This window comes from Toxorhynchites rutilus, chromosome 2, assembly GCF_029784135.1.
Source record: "Toxorhynchites rutilus septentrionalis strain SRP chromosome 2, ASM2978413v1, whole genome shotgun sequence".
NCBI lineage: Eukaryota > Metazoa > Arthropoda > Insecta > Diptera > Culicidae > Toxorhynchites > Toxorhynchites rutilus.
In genome coordinates this window covers 46,272,781-46,290,773 of record NC_073745.1, presented here as the reverse complement: position 1 = coordinate 46,290,773, position 17,993 = coordinate 46,272,781, and the positions used below count along the sequence as shown (strand labels likewise).

At 39.6% G+C, this 17,993-nt stretch overlaps 2 protein-coding genes across 2 annotated transcripts in view; one reads left to right on the top strand and one right to left on the bottom strand.

Annotated features, from left to right (window-relative positions):
- LOC129765110 (MOXD1 homolog 2-like) overlaps positions 1-2,520 on the bottom strand; it is a 285,645-nt gene extending 283,125 nt beyond the window's left edge. Inside the window, exon 1 of the mRNA XM_055764984.1 lies at positions 1,334-2,520. The gene's annotated coding sequence lies outside the window, so the exon portion shown is untranslated. The remainder of the gene's footprint in view (positions 1-1,333) is intronic.
- Positions 2,521-14,555: 12,035 nt separating this feature from the next.
- Positions 14,556-16,813, top strand: LOC129769517 (uncharacterized). Its single transcript, XM_055771842.1, has one exon. The coding sequence runs from the start codon at positions 14,592-14,594 to the stop codon at positions 16,806-16,808; it is 2,217 nt and encodes a 738-aa protein (XP_055627817.1). The 5' UTR covers positions 14,556-14,591; the 3' UTR covers positions 16,809-16,813.
- The last annotated feature ends 1,180 nt before the right edge of the window (positions 16,814-17,993 follow it).

Below are 17,993 nucleotides of genomic sequence, written 5' to 3'. Positions count from 1 at the left end.
AAACTATGAAAAAATGGGAAAATAAGGAAAATTGAATTTCCTTATGTTCTACAATTACATCGTGACAAGCGTTGTTAGTCCATTTGATGTTTGCGCTAATGAAAAAAATCTTCGTTCGAAAGTGGAAATGGATTTTCAAGTGAAAAAAAGCATTCCTATATCTTATAACTATATTAAAAAAAAACGGATCGAATGTGTTGTGTAATGTGCAAAAAATGTGTAAGCACAAAGCTTGAGCAATGAATTCGATTCCATGTAACGGAGGAACATGTTATTTGCAATGATGGAAAATGTTGAACGAGAATTGTGTCTGAAAATAATTTGATATTATAATGACAAGTTTTGGTAGAAGTACTAGGAATCTTATAGTAAAAGGAAGAAGTAAAGGTTCGATTAGGAGATCTATCAATGACAAGTTCTGTGATTGAACCCGTGCAAATTCGCTTATTGAAAAAACGTGATTTTTTGAAGGTATTGATAACAAGAAAATCCATTTTGGACGGGACGAAGTTTGCCGGGTCAGCTAGTGATAAATAAAAATCTTTAGAACCACAAATGTTCGATTTAAAAAAAACAATTCCCAACAATCGAATCCAATCACAAAAGGATCACGTATCAATGGGAAATATGTCCTAGGTCATGACACCGCAAAAACCATTGCAACCGATTGCAAAATAGAATTGATTTTTTTTTCACATTCCTGTCCGAACAGACACCGTCAGGTAGCAGTGAAACGTCTCCCGTCGCATCCCAATCCGGTGTCCCTAAACAGCTAAATAAATAAATTCCGAAACAAGCTTCCGTGAACAATACGTTCGTATTTGTTTTGATAAAATAAACTGAAAATGGCAGAGTTTATTAGCGTTAGTTCGTTTATCGCTCTCGGAGATCGGTGTTTGTGGAATCAACAATAAATTCTAGCATTGGCACACACCCACCCACCGTTTGGTTCCGGGACAGACGCTGAATGATATACTCTTCGAGGTAGCTCGATGCACCTCCCCAGGACGGGGTGGTGATTGGTTGCTGCCAATAGTTCAGCCTTGTCAATTTGTCTTTCCCCGTGACACAACAAAGTGAGTTCCGGTCTGTGGCAGCAAAGATTTCCCGTGAGGAAATTTAATTGATTTTTTTTTTCAACCAAAAATTTGGCACCTGCGCTTGCAGAAAAAAAATCTGCAGTCGAAACAGTCCAACATGCTGACATCTCTGTTTTGTTCCTGTCAATAAAATAAACAACTCCAGCTGAATCCCCCTCGAGTGCCAGGAACAGGACGTATCTATTTCTGTTTGATTGTTTACGGTGGCAGGAGACAAAAATAGGTCAACTTACCGCTGCCAGCCATTCCGCTCTGTAGTCTTGCGTTGTGTCCGATCCGTTGTAACTCGTTTGTATTCGACTAGCGCCCCGCAGGGTTCAGGTCAACACGCGACGGAATCTATGCTGCTAGTATTTAATTTGACCCAATTTCCGCTGTTTCTTTACACAAAAATAGAAATCAAATCTTCATGTTTCATCCCTGACAGATTTTCTGCCCTCCGAAAGGGGAAAATTAGGTTGTTTTGCTATTTTGTTTGGATTTATCACTTCGCAGATTTCTGCCCTTACTCCGACTCTCGTTGGTAGTTATGTCTAGGGGAAAATATTATTACGTTTTCGTTCCGCAATTTGTTCATGAGATTTGTCTGCTCAGACTTTCCGACTCAGCCAGCTTCGGGAAAAATCATCGAGCTCGGCCGCCGAAATTTTCCCGCACTGCCCTACATCCGGTCGGTCGCACGTCTTCGGCCGGACCCGATCTGCCGCCGTGGCAGATTGTTATTGTTGTTTCACGATTTGCCCAAAATTTTTGGTTTAAACTGTGCCTTACCGATGTGAATAACCTTGAATGAAATTTATTGATTTTTGTTTTTTCCCTACGCGAGTCGTCCCTTCTCGTTGGATGCGCTGCCCTCTCCCAGCTTGCACACAGGAAGGACACACGAAGGCGATCTTTTGTTTCCGGACTCTCTATCTCTCTCCCTCTCACTCTCTCAATTACACTGTAGTTTTCGCTCTCTTTCTCTCACATGACTAAACTATTACCGTGGCGGAGTCAAACAGCAGCCTTCATCGATCTTCTTCGAAAACAAAAACGGAGAACGTTACCACCGTGTCACGAAATCACCATGAAAACCCTTCCACAAAACATTAACCACCCACGCACAAACCTTCCGGCTTTGGGACTTCCCAAACTTGACACCAGGAAAACACCTACGCGAAACAACGAAACACGACAGGATACCCGCGCTCGCTGAACGTCACCGTCCTTTCAGTGCAACGAATGAAAGTCACGACACTACTAAATCCTCTCTCCGTGCCAGGATTGTGCGGATGCTCTAGTTTCGTCTGGTTCGTGGGTTAGATTTTTTTTTGGCAGCGAATTTCGGAAGTTCGCACTCCTCTCTCTCGCTCATCCTGTTGGTCGTGGCGAAAGAGAGCGAAACCAGATTCGTCCTTTCGATTCTCGTCCTCACGGTGCTCTATCGCTCTCTTCTTTACAAAATGTTTTGACACTCTTCTTCGCCAAGCCACATGTAACGCATGATATGATGGTGCATCTCCCGTATCATCCCGTTTCGATGAGCGCGCGACTGTGAATCTCATTGGGATTTGTTGTGCCGCCGCTCTCAATTGATCCGATCTATGGCAAAAAATTTTATAGCGAACGCGAAGGTCCTTTTGCGCATGCTTCATCCCCACCATTGCTCGGTGGTTCATTGGAGTAAACATTTTTCGGGATGGCGTGTAGCACGACTGTGTTCATTCTGTTGCAGGATACGGTGCTACAATTTTCATGCGAAGTGCTTTGCTCTGGGTCCTCGAACGTAACGGCCTGTAACGCTTCCGCAAGGATTCTAATTCATGCTGGCAGAAATAAATGTAAGTTCATTTTGCTTACATACTGATGCTGAAATCTGAAACATGTTTTGAAAAGGCTATCGATTCTTCTATACGTTTATTTTGTACAATATGTGAGGGAGTATGAGCTCTTCTATACGGATGTTTTCATATGACGATTTCAAAAAAATCATTGTTCATTTTTTGGAGTCCCTGGAACTGTGGCTTAGCGTGACTGGGTGCCTCCCCCCCCAACCAAAACTTGTTATCAAGTCTTCGTTTCGTTCTCCAATGAAAAATTAAATTTACCGATCCAAGAAACTCAAAATCAAGGATATAATCATAAAAGGTGATTTTATAAGCGTTTGGATTTCAATTTATAGAACAAACATCAGAAAATTGTAAGAAATATAACATACATTATTGGGGGTTAAAAATCAATCCTGGCCTTTTTTCAAAGATTATTTCATGTAAATGTTGGTCACAACTACATTTCAGGTGATCCATACATGAAGTCCAATTTCGAGTTACTTTTTAGGACATATCGGCTGGTATCTCAACGATTTGTTTTTTTTACTTAAGTATCTCTTCGGTTAACCTTATCCCATCGCTTGTGTTTGACTACTGGAGGATGAAAAGAGAGAAGTACTGATATCTTAACGATAACACGTGTGATATTGTCTTCAAGTGTTTGAATTGATGCTGATTTATCGGCTTTAAAAACGATCTGGCATACCCTCACAAATACAATCCAAGGGCGTCAAATCGCACGATTTTGGTGACCAATTTACTGGTCTAAAACGAGAGATGATTTACTCGCCAAATTCATTGCGGGATGGGTCCATCAATCAGTGTGCTTCGTGACATGTTGCACTTTTTTGTTGAAATCACATGTCGACCCGATTTAGCTCGTGTATTCTTCCATTAGGTGCCACAGAAACGCAAATCGTTAGTAATCACTAGTCAAATGTTAACATCTCAAACTCGCTGTAAAATTTAATGAACTGTAACACTTCCAATGCAGTCTAATAATTGGCATCGGCCAGGATAATTCCTGCGGCTCTCAAATTTCCATGTCCGAAACTTCGTCGTAGAAATTTATCAGTTTGGACGATTTCAGTTAGTTGTCAGATACTGCGAACATGTGTCTTGCTCGAATTGATTGATAAATTTTGGCTACTCGTTTTGACGATTATTGTCACTCTTGTAACGCCCAATTTTCTTCGACTTGCACTGTGGTCACGTGTATTCTAGAGCTTACCCCTCGGAATACATTCAAGGCGTGTTATTTGGCTTAAGAAATCTCAAATAAGTATTAATAAATGACGCTAGTTAATGCATACGTTGAGACGGCAAAAGTTCCACAGGGAACGTTAACGCCATTCAAGAAGAAGAAGAAGAAGAAGAAGAAGAAGAAGGAGAACAGTTGCCACCTGCCCGTCTAGCGGTAAACACTTGATGGTAAAAATGTTTTTCTTATATTTGAATTTTTGATGTTAGTTTCAACAAAAACAATTAATAAAAATTCATTATCAGGCTCAGCAGGTCCTAAACAGTTCATATGTATTGAAATTTCAACAAAAAGAATGTTTTTCAATGACTTTTCGGGAAATTTGCTCTTGCTGCTCTAAATTGGAAGTTGACTACAAAATGAATACACAAAAATGACTACAAAATGAATAGCTTTTTAATCGCGCCCAAAATAACCAGGCACGTTGCTAGATATTAGAACTAGTTACCACAGTGAGGCTAGAAGTAATAATTTATTGTTAAAGAAAAGAAAAAAAGAAAATCATTGGTGGCAATATAGTTACCACTACCCGTAAAAGGGTTCAGGGAAAAAATCCCAAGCATCACTCTCATAGACACACAATTATTCGAATATATTGGTTCATTTAAAAAGTATCCGCGTTTTTCTGTTTAATTTCCAAATATTTTTTTTGAAATAAGACTACGTCGGAAGATTAGGGAGTAAAATGAAAATCTAGGCACTGAACAAGTAGGAAAAAATCAAAGATTTCGAGCGCTTATAACTCGATAATTTCTTAATAGATCGCAAAGATGTTTGCAGGGTCTGGGCTATACCGTGGATGCATCAAAGCTTCCCAACTAATCGCCTCATTTTTTTGGTGCGTCATTAGAGATTTATGTGACACTTTTCTGTTGATCGATTTTGGTGGTTTCTTCCATAATTGCCTCGTGAAAACTATCCAGTTGTGAACCGCACAACACTGAATAAACCTTCTGGCTATGTAACTCCTCATGATTGAGTTCCAGTTCCACCATACACACAGCGTCCCTTTTTTGGAGTCAAGGCTTTGATGATATTTGTAGTGGTTTGTCTTGCTTATCCCATGATCTTTTGCGAACGATATCGTATTTTTCCCATTTCTATCACCCGTGATGATTTGCTTCAGAAATGGGTTGATTTAGTTGTGCTTCGCTGATGAAAATTAGTCAATCAACTTCCTTTAGAATAATTCATGCGGCTCCCAACATCGAGTTTCTCTGCGTGGCCTCTTTTGTCATTGATTGCCTAATTCTTTTAGAAGCACGTAAAGCAGAATTCCTTTTCAATCTCACCAGACACAAGATGCAATAGTATGGAACCGATATGTTGTAGCGTTCTACGTAACCTAGCTTCACCAGGTAATTCGTTGTTCATTTTCCTTTGGTTCATCACCTTTAGAGCTCTCGAAAGACAGATATAACAACAAAGCCGTATCTAAGAAAACTATGTCGTCCATTTTTCAAATTACAAGATTCTAAAATTCTTTGATGGTGTCTTCGCCCTGGCAGAATGTAAATAAGTTCATCACTCTCGGTTCATGTGCGTTACTCTCAGAATACGCATTTCACCGAAACAGTTCAATGATATGAAAAAATATGGTCTTTTACGGTGTACACGTGGCAAGATTGAAATTCGATGAAAATGCAGAGCAGATTTCATTCATTTTTGATTATATTGTATTTTCAGAATTATTTATTTCATGTGTCCACGTGGACATTATCTAAACCCCCTCCTCCCTCACCGTGGACAAGCGTGGACATTTTCATACACCCTACCCCCTCTAAAGTTGTCCACGTGGTATATGGACAGCCCCTAAGACAACTTTTTTTCTTTCTCATCATGTTATATCGAAGTAAAAACATTTTTTGAATTTGTCAAAAACTTATGAATGCACAGATACTAACTTTCACTAACTTTTCACCAAGCAAGTTTATTCAATTTTCCTTTTAACCGAATGTGTCAGGCCTATCTTTGAACTTTAATATTAACGCATTTTGTTTGGTTGTTTGTTTGTTCATTCATACTTGTGGAGTAAGGGTTCACCATTATAAAAATTCTACAATCGGATTCAACGTTGTTCATATCACATCCTTATAACCGTTACAAACTCAATCCAAACTAAAAAAAAAAATACATTGGAAATAATAATGAGAACTACACAATACATGCAAACCCCATTCACTATACTGTCGCTCATCCCACTCAAGACGATTCCCTTAATTTAGTCAATTCATACATTCTCGACGGAATCTTGCTGCTGAATGAATAGATTTGATATCCGCTGGAAGTTGATTCCATTAAATAATCGCACGCACGAAAAAAGTATTGCTGTAATGAGAGGAGTTATGAGGCATTAGAACAACATGACGAACTTTGAAACTTATGAAAGGCTGCAACTTGTCACTAAGATAGTCCGATAGGACCGAAATGAATTATCTTAAATAAAGTGATATAACATCGCAATTTGAAGAAACTATGGAATGAACATCCCAACAGCTGCCGCTGTAAATGTGTTACTCTAGATAATCTAGATAATCTGAAGACCCATCGAACACACTGGTCTAATGATGTCCTCAATCTGTCAAACGCAGCGGCTGAGGCGTTCAAAATCAATTCTGATCCATAGAAAAAATGAGGTAATAGAAGAGATTTGAATAGCAAAAGCTTGTGCATTTATTTGAGAGTCCCACTCGAGGTTAGATTGGAAAATAACACCAAGATTTGCAGCTTTTTGCACATATTCTATTTTTTCGTTATTGATAGTTAACTCCGATAAACTTGTACGAATCTGTCTTCTGGAAATGAACATGGCTTTAGTTTTCGTTGAATTTATTGGAAGTATATTACTCAGGGACCATCGCGAAACATTATTGAGATCATAGTTAATACGACGTCCTATATTTTCTAAATCACCATCGTTTGAGCAAATGTACAGTTGCACATCATCTGCAAATATATGAATAGAACAATTTTTCAAGACAGATGGCGAATCGTTAATAAATAAGGAAAATAAAAGAGGGCCCAACACTGATCCTTAAGGAACACCTGACAGGATATTAATTGAATTAGATATGCTTCCGTAAATTTCCACAACTTGAGTACGACATGTCAAGTATGATTTGATCAGATAAACTGCTTTGCGACTAAAATTGAATCGATACGATAGTTTTTGCAATAACTTGACGTGTGAGACTCTATCATATGCTTTGAAGAAATCTATCAAAAGCAAAAATGCAACACATTTTCTATCGATAAATTGGTGTAAATCATCATGAATCTTAAGAAGTGCTGAAGTAGTACTGTGCCCCGATCTGAAACCAGACTGATAAGGACTAAGAAGATTATACCGCTGAATGTAAACTTGAACTTGAACTTTCAAAATTTTCTCAAAGACAACGAACATAAAATACTGATTGGACGGATGTTGTTCAAACCAGAACCAGCAGGTTTTTTGCGTATCGGAATTATTTTCGCCTCTTTCCATGCTCGGGGAATTTTTTCAGTTGAAATGAATAAATTGAAGATATATGTTAATGGGGTGATCACGAATGGCAAAATAATCTTCATAACCTTAATGGAATACCACCCATTCCTAGAGCATTTGATGAAAACGAATACATAGCATTCGAAACATCCAGCTCATTACATTTAGTAAAAGAAAAACCGTTGAAATTAAAAGGAGGCACTGAAGGAAGCATACTATCCCGAGTAAAGTTATCACCAAAATAAGTATTTATTTCATCACAAGAATTACAGAATTTCGCACTATGAGGTGTGCCCGCGAAAACGTTTAGACGTTTCAGTTTTGTCCACAGTTCTTTAGTCGAATTCGCCGATTCCAAATTTGATGTCATGTTTTGAGATAGGAAAATTTATTCAATTCGACTTTTCTCCAACTTTAAGTTCTATTTAAACTTTTACCAAGACGTAATTTCCATTCTATATTTTTTTTATGTTAAGCATTCAATTTTTTCTTTTATTTCTGTATTATAGTGACTTTCAATACATTTGGCTGGTTCGTCACTTTTACCTTCCATTTCGGAAGAATGTCGGGAGTGAGAATTGAACTCGTGACCCTTAGCGTGAGAGGTATGGATGTTTCCGCTACGCCAGATCGCCTTCACCCAAAACATTCAAATTTGTTCTATCCAACAATTCTCAACAGTTTTAATTGAGGGGCTCATAATGAAAGGGGTGTAAGTGACTTAATCGATTTTCTTTTAATCAACTTTTTTTTCGTGAATAACTCAACACCAAGCAAACCATTTGTCATGACAATTGTCATGCGTAAATGCGAAAACAGAATAGAAACATACGGTATGAGGCATGATGTCGACGCCAACCTCTCTCAGTTTCTATTCTGTTTTCGCATTTTCGCATGACAACTGTCATGACAAATGGTTTGCTTGCTCAACACATTTTCAAATAAGCTGGGAATGTGTTTGCTGTTAAGTTATTATCAAAAAAGAAAGGCCCCTCCATCGTTGTTTCCCTGGAATGCATTCCCTCGTGATTTATAATGAAAAGTTCAAAAATTAAGTTCAAATTATGCTTAAGTATGCGAAAACGAATCCATTCGCTAATTTGTCATCATAGACTTCAGAAACAGTTCCCTTGCATCCACATTAAACATATTACATGGAGACGATTTCCTTAGCATTCCTGCAGCCTTGTGCCTCCTCATAAATTTTTGAACCACGATCATCGAAATCTCATTTTTTGACAATTTGGTAGAGATTCTTAAAAAACTTTGTAGCATCTTTTGACTAACCGGAACTATTCTCTTAAGCGGGAACATAATGTAGAGTGCTTCATACACCTTCGGGTGTTGAGGTTCCTCGTTTCGCTTGGATTGGTTGTAATTGAACAACAATTTGCACACTAAAGAGCCAATGGATGTATGGGAAAAATGACCTCGAAAAACTACCCTATGAAAAATATCAGCTCAATCGGACATCATTTACTAGTGTCGCACAGTCGTCAAAGTTGGAGTTTTTTTAAACAGAAAACATCATCCAAATCTTTCGATTTTGAGAAAACTTTAATTTTGACATCATAAACAGGGTATTTTGTCGTACAAATTTTTATTTTTAGAATATAAAAATAATATTTAATTGTTGATTCATCCCCTTGAAGTCCTAAAATACCTTTCTCACAAATAAAACACAAATTTCTGCATTACTCGAGAATTAATCAAGCAAACGAAACCAAATTTGGCATGTGAAGGTTCATTTTATCATTTTATCAACAAAATTTTTTTGGAAAAAAAATTCATTAAAAAAAATATTTTGAAAATTAACATTTGTTTTTCTCGAAAACATATGCATACACTATATCGCTAGCTTGACATAAAACATGAAAAAGTTGTTGTTCGAAAAACTTTTTCCCTGTAAAAGTGCTCATCTTCCGATGTATGGACGACTTGTTGGAAATTATAAGGGCTATACATATATATTTATTTTGGGAATTTAAAAAAAATCGTTTTTGAGAAAAATGAATTTTCATATTTAAAATAACTTTTTCGTCAGCGAATTTTTTTTCCAATATTTTTTTGGTAAATTTTTGTGAAAATTCAAACAATTTCCTACATTTCATCTTTTGACATGAATTTTTTAGGTATCATAGTTATGTTATAATTTTTTGTAAAAAATACAGAAAATAAAAGTTAGCTTTTTCCAAAAGGTAGTCTAATTATTTTTCGAATATTTTAAGTATGCAAAGTTGCTTAAATGATCCATGTCTTTACACCCACAACGTTTCACTACTATCAGAGATGGTGCTACCAACTCCTAAGACGAGTTGGCATGAAATTCGTCTATAGTATGATTAATATTTTCTCGACTATCGAGTACAGATCAACGTAACGTTATGCTATGTCGATACAGTAATCGTTTTTTTTCTGAATCTATCTGCTCGGAGCATGAAATTTCTATAAGAATATTTCGAAGTCGTTTAATCAGTTCTAAATCTTCGCCAGTTATTTCGGAACTAGTTTCGGGATTCACAAAAAAAGCTACGGGCGATTTTACCGTCATTGCTGTTGCCAGAATCTCCATGCTTTGGTTTGTCAATGATGAGACCTATTCTAGTTTTGGAGTGAAAATGTGAAAATTCCATTGATTGGTATTGTTGGGCTGAAATACTGTTTTGTTCTTACCTGATTTTTCCTATCTAAAAATTTCTATCGTTTTTCTCACTATAACGACCATTTGCGCAGTTTAGCGCTACAGCGGTCAGTGTTTTTACCAAAACTTTGCATGTAATCACAACCGTGGCAAACTGCGGCAACCTAACTTTTAAAGCAAGCTATCATTGAAGCTACTGAGCGTTTCGAAGAAATGTTCTTTCTTTCAAAAAATGGTCAAAAAACGTCAATTTGCCAAGCTTTGAAAAGTCATAAAAATCAGATTTAATAATATTTCACTCAAATTTGAGATTTAAGCACATGAATATTATAGCAAAAAAGGAAAAATATTACGAAACAGCTGAGGTAATTTCCATTTTTTGCCTGATGGCCAGCGATTCCCCACGTACAACAAGCTAAACAGAGGCCACTGGTAGTGGACACTTACTAGTATAAAAAAGCGAACAGTCTACCTAGGGGAACCCGGGGCAAGGGTGCCATACGGGGCAAGAGTGCCATACGGGGCAAGAGTGCCCATCTGATTATTTTGCCTATTTCCATCTTTTTATTTTTATTTTTTGCCTTAACGTCTTTACAACATGGCCTGATTCCCAATTTTTCTCCAATTAACTCGGGTCGTGGATATCTCCCTCCAATTTCGCTGGCACTCCGTGCTCACCATGTCATGCTCCACTTGGTCTATCCACCTTGCTCGTTGTGCTCCTCGTCGTCTCGTACCAGCCGGATTCCCCATGAACACCATTTTTGCAGGATAGTTGTCCGACACTCTCACAACATGCCCTGTCCAGCGTATCCTTCCAGCTTTGATCACTTTCTGGATACTGGGTTCGCCGGTAAGTCGCGTGAGCTCGTGGTTCATCCTTCACCTCCATACGCCGTCCTCCTGTACACCGCCGAAGATGGTTCTTAACACCCGCCGTTCAAAGGCTACGAGTGCTCGCAGGTCCTCTTCGAGTATTGTCAACGTCTCGTGCCCGTAGAGGACAACCGGTCTTATAAGCGTTTTGTACAGGGAACATTTCGCACGACTGCTAAGTCTGTTTGACCTTAAGTGTTTGTGGAGACTATAGTAGGTACGACTCCCATTGATGATGCATTTCCGGATCTCGCGGCTGGTGTCATTGTCAGATGTTTCCATTGAGCCAAGGTAGACAAATTGGTTCACTACCTCGAACTCATCGCCGTCGATCATTACACTACTTCCTAATCGGGTCCTGTCGTGCTCGGATCCGAAAACCAGCATGTATTTGGTTTTAGACGCATTGATTTTCAGTCCAATTCTCTCTGCTTCGTGCTTAAGTCTGGTGTAATGTTCCGCTATCGTCTCAAATGTTCTGCCGATAATGTCTACGTCATCAGCGAAGCAGATGAATTGACTGGATCTATTGAAAATCGTACCACGCAAGTTAAACGCCGCTCGTCTCATAACACCCTCTAGCGCGATGTTGAACAGTGGGCAAGAGAGACCATCACCTTGTCGAAGCCCCCTGCGGGACTCAAATGGATCAGATAATCCACCCGAAATTCGCACACAGCACTGTATTCCATCCATCGTAGCCTTAATCAGTCTTGTCAGCTTCACAGGGAAGCCGTTTTCGTTCATGATTATCCATAGTTCTTTTCGTGTTATTGAATCATATGCGGCTTTAAAGTCGATGAATAGATGGTGCGTGGGGACTCTGTACTCACGGCATTCCTGGAGAATCTGCCGCAAGGTGAAGATTTGGTCAGTAGTAGACCGATATCTTTTACTACAGAACTTTGTTTTATACAGATACTGCATATATCTCACATATTATCAGTCAGAACCTTAAATATTTTTCATTGGAAAACAGATAAATACTAACTGAGCTTCTTACAACTGCAATCTATATAAGAACGCACAGGCGCAAATTAACGAAATACCCTCAGTTTCTATATGTTTGCATGACTCCACCAATAAATACAAATAGAATAATCATTTTTCTTCAACTTACTGAACTAATTTAAATCGTACGCATTTATTTCAATAAAAATAAATTTGTTATCTCTCAACTTCCGGGGCAAAAGGACCCATTATTACCGGGGTAAAAATGCCATAGTCGTAACCTCGAATTCGATCTGTCAAACGCAAATAGTGTAATCGTGGTTGTGTTTGTTGTGGTCATGGTTTGTAAATATGAACGAATTTCGTTCCGAAACCAGTGGCAGATGGAAACTATGGTGGTGGCGGTACATTCTGTAAATCATGGAGACGAGCTGCGGAGGAATATAGTTTGCCCAGAAGAACATTGGTCAAATAGGTATGTGTAGAAGTTAGGCAGCTTTAAAACTGTGTTTTCTAAACAACAGGAGGAGTAACTCGTGAGTCACCCTTTATTTGCAGAAGTTATTTTATGGGCTGACACACACACGACATCCCGAACCTAGGGTATAAAATCGCAGAGTGAAATAACTTAGATCACTCTTTCGACAAAACATCCAAATTGGCCGAAGGAGATTGGCTTGCCGGTTTTCTTGAACGCCACCAGAACTTGAATTTGCGTTTTTTTGTAACCACCGTGAATTTCACAGTGCTTTTTTTTATCAAAAATTATATTTTTATAAGATTGGCACTCTTGCCCCGTCGAGGTGGCACTCTTGCCCCGTATTGGAAAAATACATGCCAAAAACATCATTTTTGTAAATGAAACATTTTCATAGTAAACATAACTTTTGAGCAATTTGATGCATAGCTACACCTAAATAGGAGTATAAATGAACAAACTAGAAAAAAAATGGAAAAAAATATAACAAAAGAGCATTCAAAAACGTGTATTAACTTAAGGTGGCACTCTTGTCCCGGATTCCCCTACATACAAAAAAAAAAACAGTGAAATTCCGCAGGAAGATAATTCCTGTGATGGGATTCACGAAAATAAATATAAAACAAAGTTTAACAGTAATAAAGTTTATGGCTTTCAGCCTACAACATAAGAGAATAGAAAAAAATAAAAAAATAAAAAACTTTACATACTTTGTTAAATTGAAAGAGTTTTCCAATGAAAACATATACAAAAATATCGTAAGGGCGCTGTTTTCCAGACACAAAATTTGTTAATATGAAATTTCATTTTTATGTAAGATTTTTTAACAATGTATTTTAAAGGTTTTTTTCCGAAAAATCACAAATAAAAAAAAATACGAAAAATGACATTGAACACATTTTTGATGTTAAATATTTGAAAATTGCATGAAAACTCGAGATTTACTGTTTTCTCGAAAAAAAATTTTTTTTGTCAAAAATTGACATTTTGGCATTTAGTCGTTTTTCTGTTTGCAAAGACGATTCTTTACAAAAAAATCATTTTGAGATAACTGTAAATGACGTAAATGACGAAAATGGCGTTTCATACATTTTTAAGTAATTTGGCATCAAAATTATTTTTTCTTTTGAAAACCTCGATTTCATATAACTCTCCTATGCAAAACTTCAGCTCAATCGGACATAATTCGGTGGAAATGGCGATTGTTATGTCTTCAAAAAATCTGAACCTTGACGACAGTCACTCTAGACCAAAACGACTGCTACTTTCGTATAACAGTGAGTTCTGTGACCTATTTAATATGAAGTTAGGTGTTCGTGCATTATCCACGTTTTTAGCAGGGTATCCATGTACATCACGTCTTTTTTCGATTCGATCACGCAAATATCTAGGCAGTATACCGTTTAAATTTTTTTCAATATCGATCCATCAATAATTTCTTTGCTCTACATCTTAAAATCAAACGTATTATCTTATTCTGTGAACACTGCGACCTCAATATTCGTGTATTATTAGCAAGAAGATTGGATTGTCGAACAAAAATATGATTGATACAGAATATCGAAGCTCTAGTCACACTTTCCCTCCCAGATACATTTCGATTTTGATATTTTCCCGAAGTCATCTGTAGATGGCAACACTCCAAGGTAACGGGCAAAATTTTTGAATGCCCGAATGTGTTTACTGCTTCAACGAGAGTTCGATACTGCTTATCTAGATTTCCGCTTCAAGTGTAATTTGGATGACTAAAGCGCCGCTGCAATATCAATATGATGAACACCATCCTAATCTCTGTTCGATTCCAGCGAAATATTAACTCCCATAACCGAGTGCCTGTATCTTGAGATTATTTGGTGTTTTACGATTCCGATTACGATGATTCCGACAATCGATAGCGATAGCATATTTTCACGTTGCGTACAAAACAAAGCTGGTCGATGGACAGTTGAATTAGTCTCCACCGGCGCGCATTCCCAGCTCGAACTAAAAATGTTTCTCTTAGAGCTGCTCCTCGCAGCGACGGTAGCTTTGGCGATAAGTCCTTCGGCAGCCGATAGTAGTTTGGAAGATTTTTGCAATGGAATAAATGCCGGCATCTTCCCGCATCCGGATCCACACAAATGTTACAAGTTCATCTCTTGTGTGTTCGAGCAGCCGACCGTCTATGAGTGCGATGAAGGTTTCGTGTTCAATGTGCATCACTCGGAGTGCGTTCCCGGTCAATGGGAACACTGCGAACGAAATCACGAACTGGAGGAGCTCTGCTCCGAGGTGTCGTATGGTGTGTTCGAATATCGCTGGGACTGTGCGAAGTTCGTGTTCTGCCAGCGTGGCAACGCTTCGGTTTTCGAGTGCTTACAGGCGGAAATTTGGTCCCAAGAGCGGGGAACTTGTGTGGCTGGTGATAGAGAGACCTGTCGACCGAAGGACTCACACTGCGTTGGAAAGCCAGATGGACCAGTTGCGCTTCCGGGCAGCTGTCAGTCATACATTGAGTGCCGTAATGAACAAGGTAGCATTGTGGAGTGCCCGCGAGGTTATATTTTCGTTGGCACAGGATGCGTAGTGGGGAGCGTTCGAACGTGTGAATCATTGGAGCACTTGTGCAGAGCTAATTCCAGCGTGTCTAAACATCCACATCCGGATTTTTGTGATTTGTACATCACGTGCGATAGAGGCCAGTCAAACGTGCATTCCTGCCCAGTTGGAGAGATTCTTCGGCCAGATATGCAAGTGTGTGTTCCTGGCAATTCGAACAATTGTACGTATACATCTGTCGAAGGAATGTGTGACGGAAGACAGGGCCCTGTTGTTTATCCCCATCCGCAAAGATGTGATCAATACGTTCGTTGTGAACAAGACGATCTGTACGTGAACACTTGTCCGCCGGACACAATCGTTCAACCCGTAACACTCCAATGCGTTCCAGGAATTCAAGAAACCTGCACCTTCTTCGATGACCTATGCTTAGCGCAGCCTAACGCAATCATTCCTCATCCGTCAAGATGTGATCGGTTCATCGAGTGTCAATCTGGACGGGCATCGATATCCGCCTGTCCTGAGGGACATGTTTTCGTGAATTCAACATCGAGTTGTGTTCCTGGCAACACCGTAACCTGCACCAGATTGGATCAGCAATGCACTGGCAGAGAAGATTCGAACCTGCCGCATCCAAACGGGTGCCACTTATTCGTTAGTTGTCGCAATGGTGTCACATCCGTACAAAGTTGTCCCGAGGGGGAAATTCTGCGCCCGGATATGCAAGTTTGTGCCCCTGGCAACAGAGAAACTTGTCAGTTTACGCCGATAAATGGGATGTGTAATAATCGGCCGGGGCCGGTGGTGTATCCGCATCCGGTTAATTGTACTCTATTGGTCAGATGTGAGCAAGGTCAAATAAGCATTGAGTCATGCGGAGAGGGAACCGTTTTACAGCCAAGGACGTTAGAATGCGTCGCCGGAAACCAGAATACCTGCCAGCTTTACATCGACCGTTGCGTGGGACAAGAGGACGGTACCATACCTCATCCATCGGAGTGTCATCTGAGGCTACGCTGCCGTTCAGGCTCAGCATCAGTAGAATCGTGTCCTCGAGGAACCATTTACAACACCGCCGGTCGATGTGTTTTAGGTGATAGAGAGACCTGTGAGTCTTTGGAACAAGTCTGCGCTACAATTCCCAACAAACTGATCGAGCATCCCAATTTCTGCGATCTGTCCATCGAATGCCGTGATGGGACCACCTCCATGCGAACCTGTGCTGCTGGGTTGATCTTCCATCGTAACATGCAAGTTTGCAGCCCGGGAGACGTGAACATCTGTCGATTGGAGGAGGTGAACGAAATGTGCGCAGGGCGAAACCAGGGCAGATTTCCACTGCCAGATCAGTCGGAGTGTATCGACTATGTGACCTGCTCAAATGGGCTTCCAACGGTGAATTCCTGTCGTGATGGTACCGTGTTACGTCCAAGATTTCTGGATTGTGTTCCGGGCAGACAGGCCACGTGCGAGTTCTTCCCCCACATTTGCCTCTTCCGACCCAATGAGAACATTCCCCATCCGATCCGATGCGATCTGTTTGTGGAGTGTATATCGGAGATGCCACACGTGGTTTCCTGCCCGGAAGGGATGATTTACTCGCCCGAGATGGATGTTTGCTTGCCAGGCGATTCCGAGACCTGCGAGTTCCACAATAGAAGACAATAAATGAAACGAAAAACGATTTTTAAATGAAATATATTTGTGTTAATGTTCGAAATCATTCCCACAGCAGGTGAAGCTTTTCATCTCTACAAACAAGAGCAAATCCAAAATTATGCTTGATATCAAACTTTCCACAACATTCGCGCATCTGGTCCACAGCATGTTCGCATTTCTCTGACCGAACTTTGGTTTGTTTCATTTCCTGTTCATTCATTGTTGAAAATAATTCAATTTATTTTTCAATTTCATTTTTAATTGAATCCTGGCCAGTAACTCGGTTCCAGTTCCAGAGAACGAACCGTTGGAGGAGGGGTAAATACATCATCGCACAGAACCCTGTTGTAAATGTTGCCCTCCCCGTGTAACGAGAGCGATGATTTCACCGAGGGGGCGACTCCATTTTTCTATGCTCCCATCCACTTTCCCGAAACTCGTAAATTAAGAGGATGGCGCTTAGTTTTCGGCGCCTTCAGCCCTCGCTCTCCCCGAACTGGTCATCAATTTTGCAGTCTCGCCACAGGAGGAATCATTTCGATAGAAATTTTCACCGGAAAATAATTTTTCATGCTTTTGCAAAGTTTAGCGCGGGGCGCTCAGAACGTGACTTTTACCGTTGGCACCGTTGCCAGTAATGAATGGCGATTCATCAGGATACGAGTCACTTCCGGCGGGATCTTTCGCTGGATACTTTACAATTTGGAAGCCGAAATAGATGGGTAAAGTTTTCCGCAGAAATTTATTTGTTTCAGTGAGCACAAATTTTTCGATTTGACAGATGTGCGCTCAACTAGGGAGCATTAGTTGGCATTAGTAGCAAAAGAAGTTACCTACAAATGTTAAAACTCGTTAAAACAAATACAGTACAAACATATACAGCCATTCCATGCCACACCGATATAGTGGTTCTCAGATTTTCGTGAAAATTGGTAGTTTTGTTCTTTATCGCAAACATTTGACTCGTATTTTTTATTTTTTTCATTAGGGTGACTGTCGCAACTACTCGTTGCTTCTCACCAACTATCCAACGACTCAACTGTGGTAAGAGACCTTCTTTTTGGTAAGCCACTGCTCGATGTGTGAACGTGTGATGTTAAGGAAAGACGAAAACAACCCCAAAATTGAAAAGGTGCTAGATGATTCAAAAGAGAGTATAAAATTTAATTTTTTAAGAGTTTTGAAGTGAACGTA